Source organism: Bacillus rossius (assembly GCF_032445375.1).
Source record: "Bacillus rossius redtenbacheri isolate Brsri chromosome 4 unlocalized genomic scaffold, Brsri_v3 Brsri_v3_scf4_1, whole genome shotgun sequence".
NCBI classification, from domain to species: domain Eukaryota; kingdom Metazoa; phylum Arthropoda; class Insecta; order Phasmatodea; family Bacillidae; genus Bacillus; species Bacillus rossius.
Window position 1 is genome coordinate 23,491,322 of NW_026962010.1, and position 18,886 is coordinate 23,510,207.

Sequence of the window (18,886 nt, forward strand, 5' to 3'; positions counted from 1 at the left end):
TATTTCCTGGACAAACATGGCGAGGCGGCAGGGCGGCTCTTATCTGGCCAGCAGTGTCGGCGTGGGGAGGAAAGGAGGAGATAAGAGTAGTTTCGAATGTCGCCACTCAGCTCCGAGCAAGAACGACATGCTATGTACGCGATCACGCGTTTACTCTCTAGCCAGACGGCGCCCTTAAGGGCTCCGGCTACCCGGGCACACATACGGTGTGCAGAGCTTCAGGAAAAACAACGCGATTTCAAAACTGCTCAAGATATCCGAGTGGGGTCTGCTTACGTAAAGCATTTAAGAGTTAGCTGAGGGCCGAAAAGTAGTTTCGATTTTGGATTAAGTTTTAAAACTGTATTTTTAGAAGAGTTAAAATGGCTAAAACGCATGTTTTCAGAGTATTTTTAAGGCGTAAAACAACCGGTACAGATTCTTGAAACCACTTAAGGTATCTGCATTACAACTCTATCTTTATTTATCCGCAATATAATATTCCGGTCACCGATCAAATTTCACAGTTATCCTGTTACGACGAGAAGACTGCGCGCCAGTTCACAACCTTGCGCTTAGAGGCTACACCGCGCTAGAAGCACCAGGGTGCGTCGCGCTTGTCATCCAGCCTCACTAACACACATACACCCTTAACGAGGCAGACCCCTTAAGGCCCTGTCACACTGTCAACTTCTCACTTCCACCTCCTCTCTATATGGTGTGTCAAATAAAGGTGGAGGTTTATGACGTCACCGAAAACGTCACTCGCGCAAATCATGTATGTTTGACATGTTGGGTGAATTGAGTTCCCATTAAATATTTTGCATATAGGACGGGTTATAAAGTAAGTTGGATGTTGGATAAAATCGGATAGTTAAATTCGTGCCTAGTCGAAACGGAAATTACATCTGTTTCCGTCTAAAAGTTTCTTTAAAATGGCAAAGAGCACATGGCCGATTAAATAGGTTAAAAAAGTTAAACAACTCAAGAAATATTAATATAACTGCCGTATACGAAAACATTTTATGCTTGAAAATAAAATGTTTCCGTTACTTAAAAAATAAGTCTCAATTTGTTTTCATTATATAAAGTATATTATTGTGATTTAAATTTATTCACGTTAAAAAATTGTTAAATTGCTTAAACACAATAACCATTTAAAAATTACATCCAGCACTGTGATGCACTAAGTATTTAATTTCAAAATTCAGAAAAAAATTATATATTTTAAAATAGGTCAGACGAAATATAAACTTTGATAGTGTGACATGATTAAAAACATATTTGAGGTTAACTGTCCAAATATATTTGATTATGAAAATTGAAAGCCATTTATTTCAGAAACTAACCCTCAAATTATATTGTCAAGTATACTGGAGAAAAATATTTGACAGTGTGACAGGGCCGTTAGGATATTTTATGTGTAAGCGTAATAGTATTCTACCCCCCTCTCTTGTGCTCTGCGCAGGCGCTGTGCTGGCTACGCAGGGCATAGGAGCGATGGTTGGCCATTCCTCGGCCTTATTCGTCATGGGTCTACCGTTACGAGAACTTGACTGTGTATTAATAAGTATAAGTTTTACGTGACGAAGCACTCGGCTTGGCCAAGTGATGTCATGAGTTAGTAATGTTTATCTCTGGTTGGCTGGAGTGTGGTGGCTAGACATCCTTTATGTAAATGTAATATTTTTTTCTGTATAAATTTCCTTTGGTTTGACTACCCTTTCGAACGCCACCGTCTAAATTTAAGCGCATTTTCGATTCTTTGGGTGCTGTTGCACTATAACGATCCCTAATTTTTATTTCGTGGTTTACGAACTGGGCGTCTGGCCGAGTGAAGTCAGGACGCATCCCAAGCGCTGGTTAACGCCATATGCAAATGTTTCTTGTAACGTTTGCGTTTGTAGACCCTTGGGTGTCATATTCATTTTATAATCATGGCTTTGGGCTCCAATAGTCTAGTTAAGACCACTGGTCGTACCCATTTAACGTCATCGAGGCCTCGAACGAACTTTGTTATAACTGTTCTGACCATATAAACTGTTTTCTGGAGTTTAATGCTCGCGTAATCTTAAAAAAATAACTTTTGATAATTTTTCGGTTTTGATACGTGCCGTAACACATGATGGTTTGATTACACCTTAACGCTGTTAGGATACATTTGAATTCTGCTATTTTTTCATGTCCCCCCCCCCCCCAATATACACACACATACATGTCATGTGTGTGTTTGATAGTCTTCACGATATTAATTTTTCAAGAATTTGTACTTTAGCTCTTTTTTTATGTAAAATCTTATTATTTTAAATATACGTTCGTAATGAGGCGTAACGTAACGATTATAGTTACGTTTACTCTTGCAGTGAATTTTGGATCTTTTGCGACGAAGCTTAAAATTTTTGGTGCAAATGTTAACATTTAATATAGCTTTACTTGAATTTTCTATGAGACGCATGCATTCTCTATAGTGACATTTGAATGTGTAATATTATTTGCTCATCATTCTGACTTGATTCAGCCTCTAGTTTATTGGTATTTTGGATAATGTATACATTTCATTTGTATTTTAGCTTGAGCCAGTGGATTATAGTGTATCCCTCGTATGTTTTGAATTTTTAGTGACAACCATAAGAATAGATACGGTCGTTGCAGGTTTAATAAGATTTTGTTGTATCTTGGTTATTTAATTTTTTATTTATAAAATAAATTTTATAGGAACACGCTTAGATGCCAGGCTTCATTCGTACCAGAACGAGTATTATTTCGCCCTTCTGTTTGTACTACGTTTGGAAGCTAGCGGGATCTGGCATTCCTCAAGGCTTCACAATGGCTTCTTTCCATTACTTATCACAGAAAAATTAGATTATAATAATAATTATCAACTTTCTCTACTTATTGGAATCTCGTTAATGCAGTTTTCAATCATTTTATCTTGTTATTATAAATTATTTAAAGTTTACGCTTAATATCTACACTCTGATTAAAAAAGTACTTAACACTACCATGAACTTAACAAAAATTTAGTTTTAAAATGACGGATAAGTATGAATTTTATGCCTCGCAAACATTTGCAAAAATTGGTATTTAATAGTACAAATATGGCGTAAAAATGTCTCAAACGAGATGAACATTAATAAAGTCTGAATAAGAGTGTAAATGGTTTCCTTGACTGGAGAACAGTGCTATCGCCGGCAACCAGGCCCAGCGAGAAAACTGTACAAGTAAAAATGGGAGCGAAAGAGGGATTTAATTCCATCTCGAGGAAAAAGTAACTTTTCGAGTAAACCCTCGGACATTAGGCACTCTGGCAGCGTCTGACACGATTCCCACTTAATGTAGAGAACAAGCCAGTTTTTTTTCCATATACAGAATGCTCATAAAAGAATGTCCAGGTTTTAATGGTTTATTATAAAAGTTAAAATTAGAATATTCTAATTCAAAATGTATTTTAAGTTTATTTTAAACATGTAACTGCTGAACTTATAATATTTCGTTATCATATTATTTATAATTTATCCTTACTTGCTTGTTAAAAGTATTTTTCTTTTCATGTAATTCACCTATGTTTGATTTATTACTTAAAATGTGGATAAAAATTTCCAAAGAACTTAAATATAACCATAGATAATTAAGTCTGTAACCCTTCAGTTAGGAAGTTGCGCTCATAAAGGCGGATAAAGCAAAAGATTTTTATGGCAAATGTTTTACAACAATATTAACATAACTTTATTTCTAAAGTGAAATGTTGTATGTGTTAAAAAGGTTGGATTAAAAGACGTGAATGGGGAAAAATAAATCCCTTTTGGTCACAATGTGTGTTAGACAGGAAGAGCAAAGAGTGAGAGAGTGTGAGAAAGGAAGAAACTGAAGAGTGAGACGCACCTCTCGTAGCAGTGCACCGGGAAGCACTCCTGAGGCACCTTTACAGTCTTGTTGCGGCCGAAGCCGGGGAAGCTGCCAATGCCGTCCACGTAGCGGCCCTGCGAGTCACGGCGCCCGCCCACCGTCAGCTCGTCCACGTAGGAGACCAGGGCGTGCCAGGGCCGCTTGGCGGGGCTGCGGGGCGCCTCCCCGCCCGCCTGCAGCATGCTGTCCGCCTCTCCGCCCGGCTTGTCCAGCACCTCCAGCTCGATGCTTTCCTCCGCGTTCGACTCGTCTGCAACAACACCCACTCAGTAGCCTTGTCCAGCACCTCCAGCTCGATGCTCTCCTCCGCGTTCGACTCGTCTGCAACAACACCCACTCTGTAGCCTTGTCCAGCACCTCCAGCACGATGCTCTCCTCCGCGTTCGACTCGTCTGCAACCACAACCAAACCTGTAGCCTGGTTCCAGGACCTCTAGCTCTATGCTCTCCTCCGCGTTCGACTCGTCTGCAACAACAACTACACTTGTAGTCTTGTCCAGCACATCATGCTCAATTCTCTCCTACATGTTCGACTCGTCTGCAACAACAACCGCACTTGTAGCATTGTCAAGCACCTCCTGCTCAATTCTCTCCTACATGTTCGACTCGTCTGCAACAACAACCGCACTTGTAGCCTTGTGCAGCACCTACTGCTCAATTCTCTCCTACATGTTCGACTCGTCTGCAACAACAACCGCACTTGTAGCATTGTCAAGCACCTCCTGCTCAATTCTCTCCTACACGTTTGTCTCGTCTGCAACAACAAACACACATGTAGCTTCTTCACGTTGAATTATTTGTAATCTTACTAAAATAGCTTTATAGAGACCTGTTGTAGTCTTCTCCTAAATATATCTATGTCATTATTTAAAAGTAGTATAAAATATGAATTTCGAGCCCTGGTTAAAGGGTTAGGAGCTGAATCCGCCTGCCATATTTGCCACGACCGCCATATTGGGTTACCTTTGACCTTGACTTTGAATTTGACCTCTGACAGTTGATTTAGACCTAGTCATTGACCTTGGCCTTTACCTTGAAATGTAACCTTTGGCTTTAACCTCGTCTACCATTTTGAAGTCCACAATTTTGAAGTCTGCCATTTTGAAGTCCGCTCTTTTTAATTCTACGATTTTAAAATCCAAAACCTCACTCATGATTATTGTACTTTTCTATAAGGTAGACCCTTTAGCCATTTGTAAATTTAATGTTACAGCCACAATCTTTAAACTGGCATCACAGACACTTTTTGAATTCTGACATCATATCTGCCATCTTGTTTTTTTTGTATTCTAGGTCACCATAATGGATACAACCATCTTTGTTTTTACTGTTTGTTCCTAGAGAGTGCCAGGATCGCTTTGTCTCATTTACGTAAGGTCAATGATTAATTACCTACCAGAGATTTGATGACTTATCGACATATGAAATGTCTTTTTTTATACTAAACACACGGAAGTGAGGTGATTTGAAGCATGGCAGCTCGGACCTCAGAGGTTGTAAAACATACTCCTTTGATTTAACGGCCATCGAGACATTGAATAATAGCTGCACCTGCGAGAGGATGTTGTCGCCATATTTGTTTTCATTACTTGCTTCTTCGAGTGCTAGTGCACACATCATCTGCTAGATGGCACTGCCACCAATTAAATTAAATTTTTACCCATTATAGTGCATTATTATATGTCATCCGCCATATTGTCGGCCATCTAGGTTGTAATCTTGAAATTATGTAATTTTTAAGATAAAAATTTGGGAAATTTAAAAAAAAATCAAAATTATCAGTAAATAATATAATAATTTATTCAATGGATTGCGTTCATTTCTAGTCACTGAAAAAATAAAATAGGTAAAATTATTGATTAAAGTAAAGTTACCATCAAAGTTGACAGTTTCAAAAAATATTAACAACTAATAAATTTTATTACATAATTTTCATAAGTACACTATTTAAGCATATTATTAACATTTATTTATTTCTGCAGTCTTTCGAGAGCACGAAGTGAATCATTTGCATGCTTTGGCATGCGATTTCAGGACATATAAGTATGACAGCAACTACAAAATTTTTACACAGCATTGAGATCTCAGTTTCGATAAAAAGACAGTGATATATATTTCATGATGCCTTGCACTGAACCCATAATCAAACATCTTGCTACAGAAGAAACATTTTATCCCAATGAATTTGCAACCAGTTGGCCGCAATTCCTGATGTTCTTTATCAATTTTTTGTAGTATGTTAACTGGCAAATACACCTGTTGCACTGAAATTCACAAGTTTAGAATTATTATTACAATTATTTGTTGATGCTGTCACAGTGGGCACGGTTTGGTGATGGAACACCAGCAGTTGTTGCTTCCTTGAATATAGATTTTCACTGCTGATGAAGACATTGCTCACCTTAAAGGTTCATCTAGTGCTGTAGGTGATGATGATACACCTTCAATTGGAATCTCTGGATTCGTCTGAGTCATTGTGCCGGAATCTGTGCTTTTGGCATGGCAGTCGTCGCTGCTGCAGTCAGTACCTCTGTGGATGATATAGTTAACATTTCTGTTGTTGTAGTTGATAGGTCAGATTGGGTCGAAGAATCGCCAATTGCTGATGGTACAGATGTCATCGAGGTCTTTATCATTTAAGTTTTGAAGTCCAAAAAAGATTAACACTGTTGAGTAACTGTAAGGAGTGTCTGCTATGACCCTTCCACAAACAAAGACCAACTGAGATTCGCATTCAAGGCAAGCTATTTATATATTCATGTACGAAAGTCATGTGATACTTTGTAAACAATCAAATTTCAGTTTGTATATTTACAATATTTGTAATGAACTGCTAAATAGTTGTTACCTCGGTAAAGACATTACACTTTTTACTTTGTGAATAACTAATAAATCTCTTAATTTACAGTTTAGGTTTTTGTGATTTCTAGTATGATGTACTAATTTAAAGGTTTTGCCACACTATTTACAAACATGTTCATGCTTGCGCTTAACTATCCCAGGACCGATTACGTCATGTCACTATAGGATATATTGATGTGAAATAAGTTTATTAAATAGTGTTCTTTGTAGTACATTACTCGAGAATCCACTTCTTTCATGTCTGCAAGCATTTAAAATCGTACTGAAAGAAGTATCATAGAATCTACACTGGTAAGTCGAACATGTCAATGAACATCTATCATTCATTGAAGTCTCCAAGGTTGCTTGCAACACTTTCGAACCTTCAGACACAGAAGTCTGTTGCAATGATAGCACAGTAGGCATAGCTGCCCCCGGTATCTCTGCAGTTGGTGGCTCCGATGACATTGGTATCTCCACTGTCACCAGCGTCGCTGCCATCAGGGTCTGCACTACTGATGGTAGACCTTCCCACCAGGTCAATATTCCAACACCAAATAAATCTCAGGAAATTTACTGAAGAGAGCTGATCCGCACTGTACCACAGCCAGAAGTAGACTGAGGGTCGTGACTTCTAGACATCACTTATATACTCTTAAGTTTTCGGTATTTTCCATGAGTCAAAATAATGACTAGCTAGATTTTTGTAATCATTTTAATAATTTCTAGGTATCTTAAAACTCTATAAAGTTCCAATTTCTATTAAAATTATTAAACTTATTTATCGATATTATATTTAATTTTAAAACTCTATAAAGTTTTACAAAAATTTATAATTTCACAAAGCTATTAAAAAAAGTATATTTTGGGTTAGATAATTGTGCATTTTTGTAAGCCAAGTCTTTAAAGCTGCATGAACTGCCTCGTCGACATTACCTACTGCCTCGACGACTCCGGTTTATACTGGCTTGCTGCTCTCAGGCAAAAAATCACAGGTTTCTCACTGATAATCTTCACCGGCGACGAAAAATTCAGTGTGACATGACCAACGACGTCTGCGGCCACAGCTGTGACATGGCATTGACGAAAAGAATTAAGTCCGTTGGGAATCTGCGTAGATACGTCGCAGATTGCAACCAGTCCAACATTGTGCAGACGAAGCGACAACTTCTTCGATGCAGTCCGGAAGGACTGTATGCGGTCTCGTGTGATGGATGGCAGTTTCCAGGTTCGCAGCAATCTAGCAGCTGCTGAGTCAGTCCGTAGGCCAGAGGAAATTGAGAAAACCACAAGTGCTGAGCGCCTCTATTGCAGGTTTCCTTTTATGAGATGAATCATAATTTATTGAATTAGTTTAATATTTTAACTGCACTGGAAGTTTAGTTGATAGCAAGGTCATGATCGATGCGTACAACTCAGAGAGTTCCAGACTGGCATCGGCGATGGAATGGTGAACAGTACTTTGTAACGCCGAAATCAGGTTTGCTGTATCACATTATTTTGTATCCACCCTTGAAAACCAGAGGTTTTCTTAATTTTTTTTTGTGTTTTCTATGACATCGCCATTTTTAAAAATATCGTGGCAAGTGTGAATTCTTTTAATATTTTGAAATCTGCTATCATCCTTGAAATCGAATGCGTATTTCCGTTATAACCACAAATTTTTACGTCTAAATTGAGTTTTGTGGTATGCAATGCCAAACATCACAATTTCTAGTAGTATTACCGCCAATTTTTTGCTCGTGAATATTGTTGAATTTAAAATGGGTTCGCAGGGCTGTTGCACGAACTGCGTTGCGTCATGTTTAAAACAACTTCAGACGACACTGTTGTTTACCCATCAGCTCCTTGCACTGTCGGGAATCCAGAGAGATTTGCGTAGTTATGTTTATTGGCAGGCCGTAGCTCCCATACTAAACCAATAAGTGATTGTTTAAACCAATTTTTGTTTTCCACTGCTCACTTATCAGCACAGATTTTTAACTCTTGCTCAATAACCGTGTCTTAATATTTAAGTGTAGCTATAGAGATATTGGGCATACAATATCTAGAATACAATTAAGCATAGGAAATCTTAATATCCGGTACACGTTGTATAGTAATTTGAAAAAAAAAAAAATGCAACATTTACCAGCTCCTGAATACAGCTAAAATCAGCATTTTAAACTAACCTTAAATTTTACAAAATAAATATAAATAATTTATAAGTTCTTGAAATGTACCTACGTTAAACACAATAATTTGAAATTCCATCTTGCAGTGATTCATGGCTGATTTACGCTTTAACGTACAGTAATACATTATAAAAAAAATAAGTAATTTATATCTAGCTCGATTTTCATAATCACATGAAAAACACAAACTCAATAAGTTGTTGACTATGAGAACACGTATAAAACATGATGCTAGTGAAGTTTCACACAATATTTTTTAAATAAATCATTTAAGTTATAATTTAAATTACCCTAATGTGATTATGTTCTCTTTAGTAACTTAGAATGCATTTCAAAAGAGCTGAGAAAGAATTTTCGAACGTAGACAGTACAAAGGTTCTAGATCATAATTGCTAATCAAGAAACTAATTTTTTTTTAAATACCTTACCCTAGTTATTTTTTGCCTGTAGGATTTTTTTAAAGACTTATCGGAAAATAATTTTTTATAAATGTTATAAGTTCATTCGTTTTTTTTAAATTATATTATTAATACGTTATGATATTTTAGTCATTTAGGAGGTTTCTTTAGATAGATATTTGTGTTTGCTTGTGTTAAGTTTTACAATTTCGTTAGTTTAAAATTTAGGTAACAATATTTCTTGTGCATTATGTGGCCTAAAATAAAATATTTCTTTTAAAAAATATTTTTTAATTCTTTTTTTCTATCCAACTTACAGAGCAACTGCTGTCAAGCCGTCGAGGGAGTGTACAGAGTGAGGTACCCAAGTAGAGAAGTTGCAGTTACACTATCAGTATCATATTTTGGCTGTAGCATCTTTAAATACTGCTCTTTAAATGATTCATGCAACCGGCATTTTGATTTAGTACAATTTCTTGGACATACGCCATTGAAGCATATTTTCTGCGTTGTTCAGATTTTGTTGTCAGTCTGCATTTACTGTTATTGTTGAAACGTCATCATCATGGTTAGCCCACTGTGCTGTTATTAATTTTTTTTTTCATGGTTGAAATTCCTTCCACTGAATTCTTGTGCTGTCTGATATTCAGTGTTGGAATATGTTCGTTTGTGTTGTCCATAATACCTGTTTAGGTTCATCGTTGGGTTTATCTGTTTGATATCAGCTGATTTAAAGCTTGTTTTCTAAGGGGTTTATGTTATTCATTTTTATTTCTTATTATGCATCTTATATATTATTTTTCTTGCCTGTTTTTCTGTCGGTCCGTGAGATCTTGCTTATTTCTTTATCGAATTCCATGATTTACCCCTCACTTTAAAGCTTATCGTACCGGCTGATGACGAAAAATGAACTTACGGTCTAAAAATGTACCGTTCCTCTTAAATTTGAGATTTTAAATCATCTGAGAGGTCCTTTAATGGATGCACCGATTTTTCTATATATATCGAATCGGATTCGATAATAATCGAATCGGATATCCACTTGAATCATCAGCGTTTAAATATTTCGTTTTTAAATTGCACTTCCGTCATAATAAAAAGAACTTATGATAAAGAAATCTTAGAGGATCCTTCAACTTAACCAAAACATTCCACCGAAAAATCACTTAACAAAAACTTCTGGCACGTCAGACGTTTCATATAAGTAAGTACTTTTGAAATTACTGTTGATATTTTATATCACAAACATAACCTACAAACATAATCTCTTACGTTTACATCTCATAGAATCTGTTAGTTTTGAAGATACGTATAACCAAAACGTAAACTATGATCACATCATTACTTCCAACATTGTAATTAAAAAAGGTTTTGTAAACGTTTATATTATTAGTGTGTTGGGATATAATAATTCCGTAAAAACAAGTGTAATAGTTATTTGTACTGACGTGTTCAATTAGGTACATGTCTTCTTTTGAACCAACCCCAGTTTACATTTTTTTATTCTTCTTTAAAATGTAATTGATACCTAATTTTTAAGGAATGGAATGCCACACGGAATTCCGCACGTGTCGACTAGTATATGAATGTTTCCCGTGGCGTATGTCCAAGAAGCCACGAGCGGGAGCGCACCTTTGCTGCTGGACTGCGCGAGGAGGGCGAGGGGCCTCCGGGGCGCGGCGCGCGGCGGCTGCGGGCTCGCGGCAGCCTCGAAGGCCTGTTGCCTCACCAGCACCCGGGGCGCCTCGTCGGCCGTCTTCTCGGTCTTCTGGGCCACCTCAGTCACCTCGGTCACCTCGGGCGCGCGCCCGTCCAGCACCTCGCGCACCATCTCCTCCAGCCGCGAGTTCTGCTCGTTGTCCGCCCGCTCCTGCGGCCGCCTGCGCTTGCGCACGATGGCGCGCAGGCGCTCGAAGCTCAGCGCCAGCTTCGACTCCTCCCCCACCTCCTGCGCACACACGAGGCCACACACTGTCACCCAGGTGGTCGGGGTATAACTGCAAGGCCTTTTTCGTGAAACATTGGTGAGAAACGATAAAGACAGAGAATCGGTACTTGGCCAAAAGAGATATAACAGAGCACTGTGTTATATACGTTTTTGGGCTCGTTTCCGTTCTCCTCTTTGTGCGATAGTTCGTCCCCCACCAAAATAAATATAGAACCGAGCGAGATATATGAACGAAAGTTTAAGACAGAGGAGGTGTGAAAATGCATGTGTCAGAAAATAGATATATGTACCCTATACAGTCCGCTGTGAGTGCCTTTAAATTTAATATTTGCTACCAGCGCACTCACGTTCCTCCTTGTTCAACCGGCAGTGTAGAGAGCGTTGTTGAGAAAGTCCCTGCATTTCCTGCATAGATAGCGCTAACTGTTATAAATTTCATAATTCATTCAGAGATTTGATGACAGAATTTTTGAAGAAACAGTAACACGCAGAAAGGGAACGGCCAAAGAAGTTTCACTTCTATTACACGTACTGAGTTACACGCGTTTTTTCATACAATTTTATGTGAATTTAAATTCACTTCGAAGTGCCTGTTCAACTAAATAGTTAGTGGGATTTTTGGTCTAATTTTCTTCACATGTACGCATATCAACATGTATGAAAGTATTTTCAGGTTTAAATAACAGAATTTGGTGCAAGAATAACAGTGAGTCACACCCATTAAGCAGGAAGAGTCATTTCCTGATACTGCGGCCTGTAATTACGATTTAACATTGTACTGGCATTATTGCCGAATAGTTACAAATTAACTAAATAAAATAAGTTTTTAAATCGAAACCAATCCCGTCTTTGGAGTGGATGTGTACTCTAAAGTTAGAATCCTGGTTAGCACTCGATCTGAAAACACAGCATCATGAAAAAAATTTGTTCAGCAGCTTAAATATTATTAGCAATGAAAATTAATAAAATAAACACCCTGAATTGTGAACTGATAAACAAAGATATTGGCAAAAAAACATAACATGAGTAATTGGTCTTAAATTTAATTTTAATGAATTTTTTTGTCTTATTTCGACTTCAATTACTAACTTGGCAAATATTGCACTTGTTTCGACGCACGCATGTAATGCCAGTTCCCACAGAAACGGTTGTGAATCTTGGTCACACATTTGTGTATTTACTATTTATTTTTTTAATCAAAATATACTTTTAAAGTTTTATTGTTTATTTACTGTGCGCAAGTGTGCGACAGTCGCACCTGTGTTTCCGTACCATGTGCGTCTCTGCCTGAGGACGGGAGCAGATAGCAGTTCCCGAAACGTCGCTTGTTTCTGTTTTAGAAAACTGTTGTGTTTGTTTCGTCTTTTCGTTTGGTCGTGTTTTGTGTCGTTTTGACTGTTGTGCTGAATTTTTTTGGGTTCAATTTTTTTTGTGCTGTCATCATTTGTGGGGGTTTTTCGTTTCTGTTTTTGTTTTTTGTTTTTTTGGAAAACTATTGTGTTTGTTTCGTCTTTTCGTTTTACTGAGTTTTTTGTCTCGTTTCAACTGTTGTGTTGAATTTTTTTGGGTTCGGAATTTTTGTGCTGTCATCATTTGTGGTTTTTTTTTCGTTCTGTTAGTCCTTTTTTCTTTGTTTTTTCCTTGTTTGTTGACCATATTCCTTGTGTGGAATATTGTGTGGCGTTAAATCCTGACAACAGCAATTTTTGCTTAGTTAGTGTTTTTTGTCATTTGTGTTTTTTTGTAGTTTTCTTCTGCAGACATATATGTGCTAAGCAATGGCGTATGTCCAAAAGCCTACATCAAGTAATGGAGAAAATGTTGCTCAATTATAATTTCCCTGTCGAAACTTTTTTTTTGCTGGCACTAGAATTAGAAAATATCAAAAATGATCTCTTCTGGGAAAATATCAAGACTTTATTGAACCAACTGAAAGAATAAGAGGGATAATTTTCGAAAATGTTTTTTTATATAATGTCGTTTACAAACGCACTCTGTTGCAGTTACTAATATCTCATAAAAGAGCCTGCCATTGTCATGCTATTAAGACAAAAAAAAATGTAAATCATTAAAAGCATGTCTTAAAACAAATCAATCGTTTAAACACATTTCAAATTTTATTTTTTACGTTAATTTTTGCAACATTCGTCGTATTTACATGATTTCAAGCATTTTTTAAAAATTATATTTATTTTAAAATATTTCTATAAAACAAACTTATGTTAAAAATTATATTTTAGGAATGAAAACCAAATATAATTATGTTTACAATTTTTCGAAATAAAAGAATATTTTTACATAATTTTTAAAAACCATATATTTTTGAAAATTTTATGTAACATTACACAATAGCAAATTATGTAAATCAACACGGCTTTAAAGTTTCCAATTGTTTTTCTAGTCAGGCCTCCAGGGATTATACACAGGTTTTTTTAAACTTTCGTAGTTAAGGCAAAAAATGATATTTTCAAATGTAACAGCCATGAGTTTCTGGCCTTATCTTAATACCTCTCCTTTAAAAACTTTTACATGCTACATACTTATAATTTTAAATTGCATTTGGCAATAGAATAATATATTGTATGATTATATTTCATGCAAACTAAACATTTAAATCGTTTATTTACCTATACAACATATGGATATTTACAAAAAAATAATGGTTTATTGTAACGGGAATAACACATATGCACTGGTCTGTAATAAGAAACCATTTATAAATTAATATTATAAAATAATACTTCCTTTCCAAACATATATTATAAAGTCAATTACAACTTAACGGTGATTACAATTAAAAGCTCATCAATAGATGTGCACACACCAAATTTATCTACACTACACCTCATATGTCTATAAGCCTGTTACAAAAGCTAGAATTGTGCAAGTGGTGTTAGAGGAAATGCAAATCAAATGTTAATTTACACAGTCATGTAAGCGCACAATGTCGTTAGAAACCAAATTACGTCAAACCAAAACATCACATCACCCCACAACTAAAATAGAACACAAGCTAGCAGTTCCCAAACTCGCTGGTGCCTACTGGCTGGAGGTGTTAGTTTCAACAGGCACACGAACGTCGATGCCGCAATGTACACAAAGCACACAGTTAGAGGAGTGAGTAGTGTGTGTCCACTGTGGTTCTCAGCTTACTTGACCCTCACCTCGATCCACGATCCACTCTTTGTTCACCTCACCAACACGTCGAGTGCAATTGCAAAGTAGTTTGCGTGAGAAACGATTAAAGATAAATCAAAGCAAAACACCGCAGATAAATATGAAAAAAATGAATTTATAAATAAAATAATTAAAAACAAATCGATTTATGTTTGTTACTTTAAAAAAATACTGTAATTCATGTAGAAACACCATGTTATTGCGATGACCAAAGAATTAGCCACCTTCATCCTCATCCAGGAAGTCACTTGAGTTTGTCAATGCACCCTTCCCCATATAGGTATTTTCCCTCCACACTGTGTTCACCCCTGCTGGAGTTATGGTTATGGAAAAAAATGGCTTGCAAATATGTAACCACGTTTAACTTCTTTTGGTGAAAAGTTACATTTCCACACAATTTAAAAACAATAATATAATAAAAAATAATCATAATTCTAATAATTACACGAAAGCCAAAGTATCTATGCTATGAAACATTATGGGACATTTTACTTTCTGTTTGGTTAACTGTGAACTTCAACAAAGGGAACGTTATTTACTTGCCAACACCAACGGAACGTTCTTTAGATGTGACATTAACTCTTATAGTCGAATATACTTGATTTATTCGATTTCATAAATTAATTTAAACGCTTTAGTTTTAAAATATATTATTTGTGTGTATCGAGTAAACGCTTACAGTTCTGAACTTCACGACACTACTTCAAGCTTCAAAGAGGTAAAATAAAGCACATATTCGCCTGCTGTAAAGTATACAGGTATACCAGCGTCGCTTTGATGTAATCTGACATTACTAAGTATTATAAGGTAAAAATACTATTTCGTTGGCCTAGACACGCAGAAAAAAAAAACACGTAGTTTTATATTTTCTGGAAACTTCTTAAGTGTTCAGAAAACTTCTGAAAAATCCTTAAACATTTTGGCATATTTCAAGTACCCAAACATTTTCGAATGTTTCATGTTCAGTGCATCATTCATTTTCGTTAAATTGCTGGAATATTTTCGATTAGAACGTCATGGCCAGGACCTGGACACTGACCCGGTGCAGGGAGGTTGGTTCTGTGCTGTGCCACTACTGGAAACTACCATAAAAACGCTCCTATTATCACCTATTTATGAGCAACTAGTGATAAGGGATGCATCTATAAACAAATATTACAAATATTTTTGGATTTTTCAGGAGACATTATAATAGTTTTTAATGGGATCGATGATGTGTGTACATAGGAAGTAGGAATTTATTTGTTCTGCAACCTAATTATTGTCACCCTTTTGCACAAGATGCCGTTTATCAAAATTTTTAAATATAATTGTAAAAGTTTTTAAATTATTTTGAACGACCTTGAACGCAGGATGAATAGGTGCCTATTTTAATTGCCCCTGAAAACTGAACCGATACTTGTGAAATAACATTTAACTCACTAAATATTGGTTTTTGGCTTAAAACTTTTTTTATGAATAATTTTATTTGTTCTGCTAATGACAGGCATATTAGATAGTGACTGTATAGAATTTTACCCCATGTAAACCATTCTGATGCACATCATCACAGTAACTTTCTTGTGAACAGAATGAATTTAATTTCATTATAAACGAATGTTTTCTTAATGACATTAAACATACGTATATATTCTCACTATTAAGATGTTAGTAGTATGTAAATATTACTCCTGCTACAGGTTGCAGGGTTTGTTGTCGGTGTCCGTCATCTTGGACTATGATATAATTGAGGCCACATTGGATGTCCTTGACCTTTGACCTTGACACCAGTCACCATCTAGGATTCCACTATTTTGGAATTATTACAGCACGGCCGCCATCTTTAAAATCCGAAATTATTAAGCTAGAAAATTGATAAAGTATTTAAAAATGCATAAACATTTCATTAAAAAATTTAATTAATATATTCCCTCACAACACGGAGTCCTTAGTTCGAACCCGGTAAGATCATTCATTTAAGAATGGTAACAGATATTTCCTCCCCGAACGCCACCGATTGACTGAACCCCCTCCCTCCCCAAACTAATGTCAAGCAATCTATCACATCAGAGTGTATGATGTCATGGTGACCATCTGGTTTTCATCAACTGGAGACCGCCATCTGGGATACCAATACAGCCCCATCTTGTTTTCGTCAGCTAGAAGGTGCTGCCACATAAGTTAAATTTTTACCCACTATAATGCAGTAATATTTATTAACTTGACATCCATCATCTTGTTGGTCATCATGACTGCCATCTTAAATATCTGTAATTTTTTAGTTAGAAATTAAGGGAATCTCCAAAAATCATCCAAAAAATAACTCATTAATATATTCATTGATTAGATCGACTTCACTGCTTGATTCGATCCTTACTCGATGTAAAAAAAAATAACAATTAAATTATATATACTATCAAAGTGAAAGGTTCTAAGAAAAAACAAGTACTTTAATTCGACTGTACTACAAGTACAAAAACAAGAAAATTGCTAGCGTTTCTCGATTTATCCATCGGGTACTCATGTATTAAAGCCAGGTTTAAAGCCCCACCACTTGACGTAGGATTGTACATTTCTTCTTTTAAGAATCTTCTCTACCAAATACATGTCAAGATACAATGTAGGCTCAATCACTTCGGCATTGAAGCCATCGCGAATAGGCTTGTGGTCTAATACTTCGTGATAGTAGGTTCTAGGCTTGGATACGCGAACGTGGGTCACACAGAAAAGTTTGGGACTCCAATTCAAAGTGAAACCTTTCTGTAAGATGACATTCTGTTTGGAGATCCATACATTGGCACCTACTTTATCTTTACACTTTCGTAAATCTTTCTTCGTGTTGGTAAACACTTTTTGAAGAAGATAATCTCTTTAACATGTTAGGCTTCATTTTCAAGGGAGAATGCATAGTGGAATTATATTCGCTTAACAATTTCGACAAGATATCCAACCACATGTAATTTCTATTATCCGTGAACTGTCAATACATCTTAGTGCGCAAAATTCTGTTAAACCTTTCGACAATGGAGGCTTTGACACTATTAAATGTAGAGTAGTATTTGATGCCGAACTTCATAGAAGCCTTAAAGATTGCATTGCAGAATTCTTTGATGAAATGCGTTTGCAGGTGCGATGGTACACGTCCATCGCGCAAAATGTCTGTCATGGCTTTGGTTACGTCCGTTTCATTCTTCGATTTCACAGGTCTGGCCCAAGATAACTTTATATACCTACACGTCGATGACTGTCAACATGTACTTGAAACCTGAATTCATTCGGGAAAATGGTATCATTTCAAAAAGGTCCGCCTGGAATAAATAATCAAGTTCACGCACTACGACTTTGCCACAAACGTATTTCCATTTTGTAGGACCGTGAAGTGTACGAGGCATTTCGATTTGACTCACTGTATGTAGCCAGGTTCCCTCAGTTTGTCTAGTATGGAGAATATTTCGATTATGTGTGAATAGTTACATACACTAACTGAAGACAGCAGCAGTCTTAGACGCACTACAAGTTCGATTGGATTGTCTCAATATATATAGCAAAATCACTTTCTAGTTATTTTTAAGCCATTAACGTGTACTGTTATTTCGCTTAAGATATTAGAGAGAGAATGTCGATTTTTTCCCTGATTTAGCACAATCGGAATCGTTATTGTATAAATATGCCTGATGGATTCCGCCATTTTTGTACTCTTGCAATTCCTCGTAGGAAACATACTTTAGGTTCCCTGCGAAATAGTAATTCGTACAAACCTGGAGTCATGTGTGTTTTGTATTATTATATACATATGACATTTCCTGTGAAAAATCTATTTCTTTAACACCAACGAACTACTTTTTATGGTTTCTAGACACTCCATAGATCGTTTCATTATCCCGGTCCCTGATAAATCTCAGAAATCGCCTGACAATGGCACTTACTTGGTGTCCAAACTTCCGTAATTCTTTCTTGTGCATTTGGGCTGGATCATATTTCCTCCTCTTTGCAGTTGGCATCTTGCCATAACTTCTGTGTTCAATGTGATGAGTGGTTTTTCCTTATTTTTAAGTTCGTTAAGACTCTGGTGATTGGTTTAAATATATCTTCATTTTCACTTTCACATGGAATCTGGCTCTTCTAGTAAGTACATATTTACACAAACAGAGAGTATAGCACGAAGAAGGTCACTGTCCAAGTCCGTCATTGTAGTGGCTGAAATCATATTGCAAGACTTCCTCTTATACTTTTTATTTGTCCGCAGAAACATATTCTTTGTGGTTAGCAAGATCTGTTTTCGTTGCCAAGTAAGTTAGTGATGAATTCAGGCTAATTTTAAAGGCCCTCAAAACGTCATGTCTTTGTGCATCAATATTCTATCATGTCACGAATTCGAGGATACGGCGTTCCCATGCACTGATTGATGGCATGTAGGTACTTCAGCAATTAGTTTTTCGTACTTTCTATTTTTAAGCCAATAGAGAAATATATTTGCTTGTACTG

General features: G+C 36.4%; 1 protein-coding gene across 1 annotated transcript in view; it reads right to left on the bottom strand.

Moving 5' to 3' along the window:
* LOC134541488 (sodium channel protein 60E-like) overlaps nucleotides 1-18,886 on the bottom strand; it is a 219,708-nt gene that overhangs the window by 63,859 nt on the left and 136,963 nt on the right. Inside the window, exons 15-16 of the mRNA XM_063384980.1 lie at nucleotides 10,930-11,245; nucleotides 3,862-4,135 (exon numbers count right to left, since the gene is read on the bottom strand). Coding sequence (XP_063241050.1) covers nucleotides 3,862-4,135; nucleotides 10,930-11,245 — 590 coding nt within the window. The remainder of the gene's footprint in view (nucleotides 1-3,861; nucleotides 4,136-10,929; nucleotides 11,246-18,886) is intronic.